Source organism: Lepus europaeus, chromosome 19 (assembly GCF_033115175.1).
Source record: "Lepus europaeus isolate LE1 chromosome 19, mLepTim1.pri, whole genome shotgun sequence".
Taxonomy (NCBI): domain Eukaryota; kingdom Metazoa; phylum Chordata; class Mammalia; order Lagomorpha; family Leporidae; genus Lepus; species Lepus europaeus.
Window position 1 is genome coordinate 59,525,983 of NC_084845.1, and position 14,319 is coordinate 59,540,301.

A 14,319-nucleotide genomic window follows, 5' to 3' on the forward strand; every position below is an offset into this window, starting at 1 on the left:
TAGCTTCAACCCCCTACAAGGTGCTATCAAGATACCCTAAGTCTTACCTTCATAACACTCAGCACCATTTGGGGTTATTTTTTTGTCCTTTTATTTTTTTTAATTAATTAATTTTTGTCCTTTTATTTTTAATTAACTTTTGTCCTTTTATTTTTTTTTAATTAATTGATTGATTTGGGGATTTTGTTTTTAAGTTGAGAAGCAGACAGAGGGGCCGGCACTGTGGTGTGGTGGGTAAAGCCACTGCCTGCAGTGCCCGCATCCCATATGTACACCAGTTCGAGACCTGGCTGCTCCACTTCTGATCTAGCTCTCTGCTATGACCTGGGAAAGCAGTAGAAGATGGCCCAAGTCCTTGGGCCCCTGCACCTGCACGGGAGACCCGAAGAAGCTCCTGGCTTCAGATCGGCACAGCTCTAGCCATTGCGGCCAATTGGGGAGTGAACCAGCGGATGGAAGACCTCTTTATCTCTCTGCCTCTCCTCCCTCTCTGTGTAACTCTGACTGTCAAGTAAATAAATAAATCTTTAAAAGAGAGAGAGAGAGAAAGAAAGAAACAGAATTTTCATCTGCCGGTTCTTTCCCCAAAAGCTCACAACAACTGGGGCTGGCCCATGCCAGAGCCGGGGACTGGAAACCCTACCCAGGTCTCCCATGTGGGTGGCCAGAGCCCGGTTAATGGAGCCATCGCAGCCACCACCCAGAGTATACGTGGGCAGGAAGTGGGAGTCAGGAGCCCAGGCACTCCAGAGTGGGATGTGGGCACGTTAACTGCTAGACCAGATGCCTTTTCCCTTGACCTAGGATTAATTATTAGTTTCACAGGCATTTCATGTACATTGTGAATAAAAGCTTATCTAATATGAAGAAGTTATGTTACTGGAAGAGAGAACCACTCTTGCCTAACCATTGGGGAACATATCATAATATTTCTTTTTCTTATTAACTAATGAACCCTTCTTCCTGCTCTCTTTCTTGTCCCACAGATTTCAGTCCTAGATCCAGCCAATAGGATTGTGAAGCTGGGAGCTGTCCTGCCAGGACAGGTTGTGAAGAAAGCAGTTTCCATCATGAACAACAGCCTCACCCAGGTCACATTTAGCCAGTCAGTCCTGTTCTCGATTCCAGAGCTCCAAGAACCCAAGGTTGGTGCTTGGGGTGGGGTGGGGTGAGGGTGACAGTGGGGGTCCCAGCAGCTCTTTCATGCTTCTTGATGACAAGGATGACCATGTTAGCAATACTAACAGCTCACGTTTCTTGTGCATCTAGAATGTGCCAGAATGTTCTGAGAGCTTCCTGTCATTTTCCTGAAAACAGTGAGGGGCCAGTACTTTTATTCTCTTAAATTATTCTACCTCTTCATTTTCCATGTCACTCAGTGTCATTTGTCCATCTACACCTCCACTGTAGAGACGAACTCTTTGTGTCTGCTCATTCAGGGTGATATTATAAACAACTTTGTAACATTCGTGTAACTTAACCTTTGAACCCATCCATGACTCTACTTGAGACAAATCCCTAGAAGCCAGCTTGTGTGGCCAAAAGGGAACTTGAAGGCCAGCGCTGCGGCTCACTAGGCTAATCCTCCGCCTGCGGCGCCAGCACACCGGGTTCTAGTCCCGGTCGGGGCGCCGGATTCTGTCCCGGTTGCCCCTCTTCCAGGCCAGCTCTCTGCTGTGGCCCGGGAAGGCAGTGGAGGATGGCCCAAGTGCTTGGGCCCTGCACCCGCATGGGAGACCAGGAAGAAGCACCTGGCTCCTGGCTTCAGATCGGCACAGCGCCAGCCATGGCGGCCATTTGGGGGGTGAACCAACGGAAGGAAGACCTTTCTCTCTGTCTCTCTCTCTCTCTCACTGTCTAACTCTGCCTGTCAAAAAAGAAAAAGAAAAGAAAATGGTGATTTTGAATTCTGGGTGTTTGCTTTCTCCTGCTACCTGCGGGGAAGAAAGAAGAATGAAAGACCCACGGTGAGTTAGCAAAAGGGAGGAAGGGAATCAGCGCCGATCAGAGGCCTGGCCAGGCAGCACACGTTGTGTCAGCTGACCTTAATCTTCACCACAGAGCAGTCGCTGAAAGTCCCTGAGCTGTGGGGAGAGCAGGGGAGAGGTCTGAGCCCTGGACGGGCGCAGCCTCAGGAAGTCAAGGCGCCGGGAGCCTCCCGCCTCCGCCGCTCAGCCCTGTTGTTTTGTCCAGGTCATCACCTTGGTGCCCTTCCAGAACATCACCCTGAAGCCCAAGGAGGTCTGCAAGCTGGAAGTCACCTTTGCCCCGAAGAAGCGAGTCCCCCCCTTCTCCGAGGAGGTGTTCATGGAGTGCGTGGGGCTCCTGCGCCCCCTCTTCCTGCTCAGCGGCTGCTGCCAGGCCCTGGAGATCTCCCTGGACCAGGAGCATCTTCCCTTTGGACCGGTCGTGTACCAGACGCAGGCCACACGACGCATCCTCATGTTGAACACTGGCGACGTGGGTGCAAGGTAGGGGAGCGCCTTCCAGCCCAAGGCTGCAGCGAGGGTCTCCTTCCTTGGATGTGCCCCGGACCATGTGCTCATTTGGCAAATGCAGCCGCTTCTTTTAAAAATTTTTTTTATTTTATTTATTTGAAAGGCAGAGTCACAGAGAGACACAGAGAGCTCTCCCATCCACTGGGTCACTCCCTAAATGTCCACAATGGCTAGAGCTGGGCCAGAGTGAATCTAGGAACCAGGAGCTTCATCTGGGTCTTCCATGTGAGTGCAAGGGCCCAAGCACTTGGACCATCTTCTGCTGCTTTTCTCAGGCACATTAGCAGGGAGCTGTATTGGAAGTTGAGCAGCTGGAACTCGAATTGGCATCCATATGGGATGCTGGTGTCGCAGGTGATGGCTTTACCAGCTATGCCACAGTGCCTACCCCAAGCTATTCCTCTACTGTCCCTTCTACATCCAGCAGTGTCTCACCAGGATGATCACTGCTAATATTAATAAGATTGCGGCCGGTGCCGTGGCTCACTTGGCTAATCCTCCACCTGAGGCACCGGCACCCCTGGTTCTAGTCCAGGTTGGGGCACCGGATTCTGTCCCAGTTGCTCCTCTTCCAGTCCAGCTGTGGCCCGGGAAGGCAGTGGAGGATGGCCCAAGTGCTTGGGCCCTGCACCCACATGGGAGACCAGGAGGAAGCACCTGGCTCCTGGCTTCAGATTGGCTCAGCGCGCCGGCCGTAGTGGCCGTTTTGGGAGTGAACCAATGGAAGGACGACCTTTCTCTCTGTGTCTCACTGTCTAACTCTACCTGTCAAAAAAAATATTAATAAGATTGCAAGCACTTGCCCAGTTCCTGTTATGTGCCCTTTACATGGTTCATGTCAGTGAATCCCAGCAGCAACACTATCAAACCAGTACTTCCACAGATCCGTTGGACAGATGAGGGGACTGAGGTACAGAGATTAAGTCACTTTTCCAAAACCGTGCACGCAGCAAGAACTTACTGTGTGCAGGTGCAATGTGGAGCAGTCTTACGTATAGCAGCCCATTTAGTTGTCACTAATTCTAAACGAGACACCTATCATCCCGTTTCACAGTTGAAGTTGAGGCCCAGAGAGGTTAGGTTACTTGACCAAGAGCACACAGCCTGAAGTGAAGAAGGTGGGGTTAGAACCCAGGTGTCCAGGGCAGCTCTTCCCTGACTCTTCCTCCTGGCTGCTCAGTCACACGGGCATAGCTGTGCAGGCTGTGCACGGCACGCTCCAGGGGCACCCTTCACCCCAAGGACTGCAACATGGCAGCCCTGGTACTAGAGGCCCCAGCCTACAGTTGCTATCCTCGGCCTCCTAACTAGACCGTGTGTCCAACCATAGAGAAGTGACCACACCGGGTCATCAGATCCTGATGCCACCAAGAATAGGCACTACTCTCTCATGAAGGGATTGTCACCACCCCCTGGACTGGAACTGGGAGGCTTCTAGTTCCAGCCCAGCCAACTTGCTACCTGTGCAACCTTGGGAGTACCTCTGTGCACGTTCATGTTTGTGTTCCCTGATGGGCCAGGGTGGGTAGCAAGATAAGGTGCACTTGCCACCCCGACTCAACTGTGGGAGGGATTGGAGGCACCTTACCCAAGGAGTGACTTTGGCTCATGTTCCCCTACCTGCCCCCACTATCTGACCACCTCCTCCTAGGTCCCAGGGAGCAGGCCAGGGCAGGGAACCTTGGAGCTAAAAGCCCAGCCACAGTCATATTCTCAGTAAGCATTGAGGACACACTCACAGTGTTAGTGAGCTGCCTTCCTTGTCTTCTTTTGTCTTGGAAAAGGTTTAAATGGGATGTCAAAAACTTTGAGCCTCACTTCTCCATCAGCCCTGAAGAAGGCTACATCACTGCAGGCTCGGAGGTGTCTTTCGAAGTGACCTACCATCCCACCGAGGTGGGGAAGGAGAGCCTCTACAAAAACGTGCCTTGCTTCATCCAGGGAGGCAGCCCTCTGAGCCTGACCCTATCCGGACTCTGTGTGGGACCTCCCGCAGTCAAAGAGGTGAGCGGTGTCCCCAGGGATGGGCCAGGGGCAGGAGGGAGCCCAGCAAGGAAAACCCAGCCTCGGTGCAGGCATCCAGCATTCAGACCTGCTCCCACCCACCAGGGACCTGGAACAAGCCAGTCCCACAGCTGTAATGTGTCTCCTCTGTCTGTCCAGTTAATCCCTGTTCGTTATTCAGCTCTCAACTCAAGCATTACATTCTCAAGGAAGCCTGTATTGTTGACTTTTCTAGGTCAAATTCTGTTACCAAGATTTGTGAAGTAAAAGGTTAACACCCTTCTTCTTTATGGTTAAAAAAAAAAAAAAATCAATGGCTTTGGTTTAACCCTCTGCTAGCCCTGTTGCTGGAAACCTAACCGTACTGCCAGCTGTGTTCCCTGGCAACACTGCTTATGGTAAAAACGACAGCTGATCCCTACAATTTTAGTTCAAGAATGTGGTGTGAATGGAGTCATTCAGGCTGCTGGGGACACGTATGCTTTCTGCTCTCTTGGGGAAACATTCTGCCCAGTCGTGGAATGACTGGGTCCCATGACAGGTGTGTGCTTGCCTTTTCAAGAAGCAGTCAAGCTGTTTTCCAAAGTGCTTGAGTCCTTTTACATTCTCATGGCATTGTCTGACATTCCCACTTGCTCCACATCCTTGTCAACACTTAATATGGTCAGTTCTTAAATTTTAGCCGTTCTAGTAAGCCTGAGATGCTATCTCACTGGAGTTTTTAAATTTCAGTTTCCCTAAGGACTGATGATGTTGAACACCTTTCAGGTACTTATTTGCCATCTGTACGTCTTCTTTGTAATAAAGCTTCTATTTTTGATTTGGTTCTTTGTTCTCTTATTAAAAAGGTTTTTAGACCACTTTGTATATTCTGGGCACAAGTTTTACATCTAGGTCTTCAGGAATCTGTCTGAAGTTCATTTTTGTATGTAGTGCACAACGTGGATCAGAATTCACTTTTTTATATCTGGTTATCCAGTTGTTCCAGAACCGTATGTTAAAAGGGCAACCTTTGTCCACGGAATTGCCTTTGTGCTTTTTTCAAAATTCAATCACTCATATATGTGCAGGCCTACTGACGGACTGTTCTTGTCTGGTGTTCTATCCGACTATCTTCACACAAACGCCGCACTGCCCGTGGTGCATACTCCAACAGCTGCTCTCACCTTTCCCTGTCCTTGGCCCGTAGCTAACATTCAACATCATGAACCTCCTCCCTCAAACACTTGTTTTACCAGGCTGCAGGACACCACAGTCCCCTGGTTCCACCTGCCTCGCCGCCTGTTCCTTCTCACACTCTCTTCTGATTCTTCTTCACATCGGAATGCGCCCATCAGGTCCTTAGATGTCCTCCTCCTAAATACACTTATTCTTGCTGGTCACACCTAGTTTCTTGGCCTTAACAGGACATGGTGGTACTGCCAACTCCAAGCCTGGGCTTTTCCCCTGAACTCCAAGTTCGTAAATTCCACTGCTTGACTAATAGGCATATCTCCTGATCTCTTCCCCAAGCCTGCTTCTTCCGCAGTCAGTCAACGGCATCTCCATCTTTCTAATTGCTCTGGCTAAGAGTTTGGGGGTCATTCTTGCACCTTGTTCTACTTGCACGAACGACTCCCTGCATCAGAAAATCCTATTGGCTGTTCACAATACAACTGGACTATAACCACTTCCCACTGTCCCTGGTGCTGCTGGTGCAGTCCGAGTCACCAGCATGCCCCACCTGGAGCATCGTAAGTGTTGCCTTCTAACTGGTCTCTAACTTCTTCTACACCTGCAAGCATCCAAAGCAATTCTGAATCCAGCCTGGTCTCTTCTCTACTCAAAGGTTTCCTGTAGCCTCCTCTTTCAGTGGAGAGCAGGGTTTCTACCGTGACTCTCGGATCCTATGTGCTCTTGTTTCCTGTTACTGCATTCCCTCCAGCCCACTCCACGTTTGCCACACTGGCCTCCCTGTCATCTGTGAAAATTCAGGGCCTTTGCAGTGCCACTCCCTCTGCTGAGGACCCTTTTCACCCAGGTCTCCCCTGACCTCAGCCTTCTTGGTCTTTAATTGAATGCATTTTCTCAGCGAGGCCTTCCTGTATGGCACTGTTTACCATTTTGAGCCCGCGACACATCTGGCATTCCCTCTACCCTTGCCCTGCTTCAGCTTGCTCTGTAGCCCTTATCCCTACCCTACAGACTCGTTTGTTTACTTATTGTCTGTCTTGCCCTACTGGAATCTGATTTCTTTGAGGCAAAGAACAGTGCCTGGCACATAGAAGGAACCCAATGAATGTGTGTTGAATAGGTGAAAGGAAAAGAAAATTCTCAGTTGAAGCTCATGATGGAAGCACTGGTCTTCTGGCCCTTAAATCAGACCTGGGAAAAGGGCCATGGAAGCTGAGTGCCTGTTCCCTTCCAGGTGGTGAATTTCACCTGCCAGGTGCGCTCCAAGCACACGCAGACCATCCTGCTCTCAAACCGCACCAACCAGACTTGGAATCTGCACCCCATCTTTGAGGGTGAGCACTGGGAGGGGCCTGAATTCATCACGCTGGAGGCCCATCAGCAGAACAAGCCCTACGAGATCACCTACCGGCCCCGAAACATGAACCTGGAAAACCGCAAGCACCAGGTAGGCTGAGACCTCCCCGTCAGCTTTCTGGCACAGCTGAAGGAAGGAAGTGTGGGAGGGAGGTTGGAGGAGTTTTAGGGTTCAGAGCTCAGAGAGGAGCTCAGTGGGTTGCACCATCACCTGCAGTGCTGGATCCCACAAGGGCGCCAGTTCAAGGCCTGGCTGCTCCACTTCTGATCCAGCTCCCTCCTGGTGGCCTGGGAAAGCAGCAGAAGATGGCCCAAGAGCTTGGGCTCCTGCACCCACATGGGAGACCTGGATGAAGCTCCTGGATTCTGGCTTCAGCCTGGCCCAGCCCTGGCTGTTGTGGCCATTTGGGGAGTGAACCAGCAGATGGAAGATTCCCTTCTCTTTCTCTCTCTCTCTCCCTCTCCCTCCCTCCCTCCCTCCCTCCCTCCCTCCCTCCTTCTAACTCTTTTTCCAATAAATTTTTAAAATTTTAAAAAAAGAACTCAGAGAGTGTTAGAAGCACCCAGATTATGTTGGAATAATGGGGAATCATGTAGATTATCCAGCTTTGACTCCTCTTTGTGCATACATTTCCTGATTCTCTTCTCAGAGCAAAGGGCTCTGTCCTGAAATGGAGCCCAAAACCAAGCAGCAAGCTTAACTGAAAAAGCAGCAGCAAGGTGACTATAAAAACAAAAAAAGGCAGTGGCCACAGTCTTCCACCCTGTGAATTCAGGAGCGTCTTCTTCTGCCTTCATTATGAACACTTATTCAGATACTGTCTATTCTGTTTGCCTTCACTTTGTACTGTGTCATTAGCATTCTTCTACTGAACTGTGTACTCTCTGTGATGACCATTTTTAATGACTGCCTAAGATCTGGGTGAATCAGAAATCCACGACTTATTTAACATTTGCCTGTTGTTGGATGTTCCTCTCCAATTTTTTTTTTTTTTTTTTTGACAGGCAGAGTGGTCAGTGAGAGATAGAGACAGAGAGAAAGGTCTTCCTTTGCCGTTGGTTCACCCCCCAATGGCCACTGTAGCCTGTGCACTGTGGCCGGCGCCCCACACTGATCCGAAGCCAGGAGCCAGGTGCTTCTCCTGGTCTCCCATGCGGTGCAGGGCCCAAGCACTTGGGCCATCCTCCACTGCCCTCCCGGGCCGCAGCAGAGAGCTGGACTGGAAGAGGAGCAACCGGAACAGAATCCGGCGCCCCGACTGGGACTAGAACCCGGAGTGCCAGTGCTGCAGGCGGAGGATTAGCCTATTGAGCCGCGGCGCTGGCCCAATTTTTTTTCTTTTTAAAAAAAAAGATTTATTTTATTTATTTGAAAGACAGAGTTACAGAGAGAGGTAGAGACAGAGAGATCTTCCATTCGATGGTTCACTCCCCAGATGGCCACAACAGCCAGAGCTGTGCTGATCCAAAGCCAGGAGCCAAGAGGTTCTTCCGGGTCTCCCACACAGGTGCAGGGGCCCAAGGACCTGGGCCATCTTCTACTGCTTTCCCAGGCCATAGCAGAGAGCTGGATTGGAAGAGGAGCAGCCAGGACTAGAACCGGCACCCATATGGGATGCCGACGCTTCAGACCATGGCATTATCCTGTTGTGCCACAGCGCCAGCCCCTCCAATTTTTTTCAATATTGAAAGGGATATATATATATGTATATATATTTATACACACACACACACATATATATAATTACACATATATCACATATATATTTTATGTAGTTTCTTCCTAGGGAGGGATTTTTCTTCAGCAAGTTCCCAGGGTGGGATTCCTGGTTCAAATGAACATGAACACTTTCATGACCCTTGCAACATTATTACCAAACGAGTTTCCAAAAGCATCATGGGTTTTTGCAGAGCTGTGGCTAAGCCTTTGTCCCCACCATGGACAACTCATGCAGGACCACCTGCGTTGTTCTGATCACGTTTCTCCTTCTCAGGGCACCCTCTTCTTCCCCCTCCCGGATGGGACTGGCTGGCTGTATGCTCTGCACGGGACTACTGAGCTCCCCAAAGCCGTGGCCAATATCTTCCGTGAAGTGCCATGTAAGACACCCTACACTGAGCTCCTGCCCATCACCAACTGGCTGAACAAGCCCCAGAGGTGAGGAACTGGGGAAAGGGTCACGGCTGGGAGATGGAGGGCTTCCACGGTCCATCTGGTCCTTTCCCTGCCCAGGCCTCCACAGGGTGTCGTGGGGCCCATGGACAGAGACAAAGCTCCCTGAGGAGGGCAGGCATTTCCTGAGCCCAAGCCCCTGGATGGATTTTCCTGTACAGTGCTGTCTCTTGTCGTTAGTCTCTTAGAACAGTTAGTGCCCAGTGAATGTTAGCTCTTGTTGTTATCATGATGACAGCCATCACTGTTGTTATTGAGTGCTCTATCTTATCACCTAAGCCACCAGTCAGAGAAGGAAATCCCTTGGATCTTGACCTTAGAAGGAGAGTGGAATGCAAGGACCAGAGGAGCCCGAGGCCAAGCAGCCTGGGCCCTTTCCTGTGGACAGAGCCGAGGACTGGCAGAGGAGGAGTAGCCTGCTGATGGCCGCCTGCTTAGCCTGGAGGTGAAAGGCCCCCATCTAAGTCTGAACCCTCGTCCTGCCAGTCAGTCCTATGAGCTACACATCTTGTCTTCTCTCCCCTGGCCTCTGGTACCTGGTTAGTAAAATGGAGGTGATAGTGGGAGATGCTACAAGGAGGACACGCCTGTAACCAGTGCAGAGCACTCACCCAGTACCAGCATGGAACAGGTAGCCAGCAAATGGCCTTACTCTTATTGTGCAGCCCACAGCCCTGGTCCCACACACTTCCCACTAACGCGAACTTTTCCTCCTTTCCTTTGGGCAAACAGCCTAGTCTTCTCTCCCCTCTTGTCCCATGCCCCCAGATTCCGGGTCATCGTGGAAATGCTAAAACCAGAGAAGCCAGACCTCAGCGTCACCATGAAGGGCCTCGATTACATTGACGTCCTGTCTGGCTCCAAGAAAGACTACAAGCTGAACTTTTTTTCTCACAAGGAGGGACTGTACAGTGCAAAGGTATCTACATGTCCAAGACACAACCCTGGACCATGAGCCTGGTGCCAGGGAAAAACAGGTGTCCCCCAACAGTCTTGCCCCTGGGCACAATAGAGTCCTTCACTCATGAACTGTTTCACCTACATCATTCTTCGTTCAAGAGGTGTCTGTTGGACATATCAGCCCTGTGCTATATACTAAGTGCTGGTAGCACAGCCTTAGCCAGAAATACGCAGTCTCTCTTCTCATGGAACACACAGTCTAGTGGAGGAGATGGACATTACTCCAATAACTGCAGTATGTGTATAAAATTACCTAATGAGATACTTGCATTGAAGGATGGGAGAATGTAGGAATCAGCCCACAGGGGAGGTCAAGGCTGGAGACAACAAGACACTTACAGGTAGTATTTGAAGCTATAGTTTGGCATGAATTCACATGGGGAAGATCTAAAAGTGGGGGGGAAAAGTATCAAGGAACACACACACACACATGAACACACAGAAGAGACCAAGAGACATGTGAGCTCCAGTCCCACACACAACTCATCAAATCAGCACTCACAGGGCCGGCACTGTGGCATACTCGGGTAATCCTCTGTCTGTAGGGCCAGCATCCCATATGGGCACCGGTTCAAGTCCTGGCTGCTCCACTTTCTATCCAGCTCCCTGCTCATGTGCCTGGGAAATCAGCAGAGGATGGCCCAAGTGCTTGGACCCCTGCACCCACATTGAAGACGCTCCTGGCCCCTGGCTTTGCCCTGACCCAACTCCAACTGTTGCAGCCATTTGGGGAGTGAACCAGAGGATGCAAGATCTCTGTCTCTCCTCCTCTCACTCTCTATAACCTTGCCTTCCAAATAAATAAATAAATAAGAAAAAAAGTCAGCATTCACAGACAAAATTTTTAAGAAAATCTTAAAACCAAGGAGTCATGAAACATCTGAAGGGAAAAAAGCAAAAACCATAAAATGGAAATAGCAGCTCAACAAACAAGAACCCCTAATAGGAAAGAATTATTAACGCAAATAGAAGATTTTTGGAACTTGTATTCTACAAAATTAAAACTACAACATTAAAAGTTGTGGCACAGACATTTGGCTCCACAGTTAACAAGTTGGTTAAGATGCCTGTGTCCCGTACACCAAGCTCTGGCTCCCATTTCCAGATCCTGGGAGGAAGCAGGTAATCGTTAAGTACTTGGGGCCCTGACACCCAGGTAGAAGACCTGGGCTGAATTCCCTCACCCTGGCTCTGTCCCAGGCCATTGTGAGCCCTTGGAGATTAAATCAGCAGATGGGAATATCCTCTCTCCCCCCACTCCTTCTTGAATAAATTAATTATTTTTATTTTAAACTCTTTTAAATTCACAAACTTTTTTTAAATGAAATTCCTTTAACTTCTTATCCCTTCTGTCTTTTTTTTTTAAAGATTTATTTATTTATTTGAAAGTCAGAGTTACACAGAGAGAGGAGAATCAGAGAGAGAGAGAGAGGTCTTCCATCCGATGGTTTACTCCCCAATTGATCACGACGGCCGGAACTGCACTGATCTGAAGCCAGGAGGCAGGAGGCAGGAGCCAGGAGCTTCTTCCGGGTCTCCCACACAGGTGCAGGGGCCCAAGGACTTGGGCCATCTTCTACTGGTTTCCCAGGCCATAGCAGAGAGCTGGATCGGAAGTGGAGCAGCCAGGTCTTGAACCAGCGCCCATATGGGATGCCAGTGCTTCAGGCCAGGGCGTTAACCTGCTGAGCCACAGCGTCAGCCCCTCACAAACTTTTTTTTTTTTTTTTTTTTTTTTTTTTTGACAGGCAGAGTGGATAGTGAGAGAGAGAGACAGAGAGAAAGGTCTTCCTTTTTGCCATTGGTTCACCCTCCAATGGCCGTTGCGGCCAGCGCATCTCGCTGATCCGAAGCCAGGAGCCAGGTGCTTCTCCTGGTCTCCCATGCGGGTGCAGGGCCCAAGCACTTGGGCCATCCTCCACTGCCCTCCTGGGCCACAGCAGAGAGCTGGCCTGGAAGAGGGGCAACCGGGATAGAATCCGGTGCCCCGACCGGGACTAGAACCCGGTGTGCCGGCGCCGCAAGGCAGAGGATTAGCCTGTTAAGCCCCGGCGCTGGCCACAAACTTTTTTTGAAGATTTATTTATTTGAAAGGCAGAGTTACAGAGAGGCAGAAGCACAGAGAGAGAAAATCTTCCATCCACTGGCTCACTCCCCAGATGGCCACAATGGACGGAGCTGGGCCCATCCAAAGCCAGGAGCCAGGAGCTTCATCTGGATATCCCACGCGGGTGCAGGGGCCTAAGCACCTGGGCCATCTTCTACTGCTTTCCCAGGGCATAGCAAAGAGCTGGATCAGAAGTGGGGCAGCCGGAACTCAAACTGGTACCCATATGGATGCCAGCACTGCAGGTGGTAGCTTTACTCACTATACTACAGCGCCAGCCCCAAAGTTCACAAATTTATTTTTAAAGATTGATTTTTATATATTTGAAAGGCAGAGTTACAGAGAGAAGTTGAGACAGAGAGAGAGGCCTTTCACAAATTTTAAAACTAAAAATGAATCCAGGAGGAAAGTACAAGAAATACAATGAATAAAAATCAAATTGATAGGTAATTTAAAATAATTATTGAAAAAGTATCTGTAATGAATCCTTCACGTGACCCTAGCATAGGAAATAGAAAGAAGATGAACAGAATAAGGCAGTAAGAAATATTTCCTCATTCAGGAGGAAGTGAATGGGGAGATAAGAGATATTCATAAACTGAACACGTGAACAGAAAAATATAAGCAAAGATATGGATTAAAATGTAAAATAAAGACTTTGAGCAAAAATGACAGAGAACCTGATAGTAATACAAGTTGAAATTAACAATAACAATCAAGTTTTAAACAAATGATTATATTTACTGAAATAAGCCAATCCCAAAAAACACATACCATATATTTTCCCTGATCTGTGGAAACTAATAGAGTACCAAAAAATGTAGTGTGTATGAGCGAAACTGACATTTTGAGAACTGATTACTGTTCACAGCCCTTTTCTCTATTGTTGAGGAACAGTGTTTTTTCTTCTTCTTCTTTTTACTATTTGTTGAACTGCTTACTTATTGGAGGGTCAATCTTTTGATTATAAAATAAACAACGTTGGTTATTATAAAAATTAAAAGAAAGAAAAAGGAGGGGGGAGGGTGGAAAATACCACCGTGCTCCTAAATCTTATATATCAAATATGAAATTCATTCACCTTCTATAAATAAAAAGATAAATATAAAAATCAACACATTAAAAAACAAAACAAAAAATAAGAAGAATCAGAAGCACTTCCGTTTCTGGTTATAATGGAGTAACTACTCCTCCCACCACAAGCAGCCATAGCACAAGATGTCTGAGGCAGCCCTTCTTAGGCACTGGATGCCAGGCAGGGCATAGCACCAAAGGGGAAGAAAACTCATGAAATAAAGCCCGGTTGTCTTCAAGGAGGACAGAATTTGAGAACCTCGTCAAGTCGAGAGGTCTGGAGAAACACCTTGAGATTTCCACAGATGTATTCCAACAAAGCACAAAACCAGACCTACACAAATTTAAAGGGATAGGTCATCCCTTGAACTGTCCCCTAGAATAAAATTGATACTCATAAAAGGGACGATAGCAGAATCTAGAATCTCTACAGTGATCACCAACATTGTCTAGTACAGAAAGGAAACTTAATAGGAAGAAGCAGGAAAAATGTGGCCTATAGTAAAGAAAAATAGCAGTCGCCGGAACCGGCTCCAAGATGAGTTAGACATTGGGTTCAACAGGAAAAGACTTCAAAGCAGCGCAGAACATGTTCAAAGAAGTGGACGGGAAAGATCTCGAACAAAGAAAATATTGCCTTAATCAGTGGATAAGGAATCTCAGCAGACAAATGGAAACTATAAAAAAAGGAAATTCTAAAATTAAAAACACAATAAGCAGAAATGAAAATTATTGTATGTATTTATGTGCAGGCTGGAGATGCCAGAAGAGTCAATGAACTTGAAGCCACTTTGGTAAAAATTTTCTAATTTGAAAAATAGAAAAAAAGATTGAAGAGAAATGAATGGAGCCTGCAAACCTGTGAGAAAATATAAAATGATCGAATACATGTATAAAAGAGTCCCAGAAGAGAACTGAGTGAGGGTGAGGCAGAAAAATTATCTGAGAAAATAATTCTTGAAATTTTCCTGATT

The 14,319-nt window shown here is 48.3% G+C and overlaps 1 protein-coding gene across 1 annotated transcript in view; it reads left to right on the forward strand.

Annotated features, from left to right (window-relative positions):
* HYDIN (HYDIN axonemal central pair apparatus protein) overlaps positions 1–14,319 on the forward strand; it is a 355,254-nt gene that overhangs the window by 331,452 nt on the left and 9,483 nt on the right. Inside the window, exons 79-84 of the mRNA XM_062176574.1 lie at positions 987–1,145; positions 2,194–2,471; positions 4,283–4,502; positions 6,910–7,122; positions 9,026–9,189; positions 9,973–10,123. Coding sequence (XP_062032558.1) covers positions 987–1,145; positions 2,194–2,471; positions 4,283–4,502; positions 6,910–7,122; positions 9,026–9,189; positions 9,973–10,123 — 1,185 coding nt within the window. The remainder of the gene's footprint in view (positions 1–986; positions 1,146–2,193; positions 2,472–4,282; positions 4,503–6,909; positions 7,123–9,025; positions 9,190–9,972; positions 10,124–14,319) is intronic.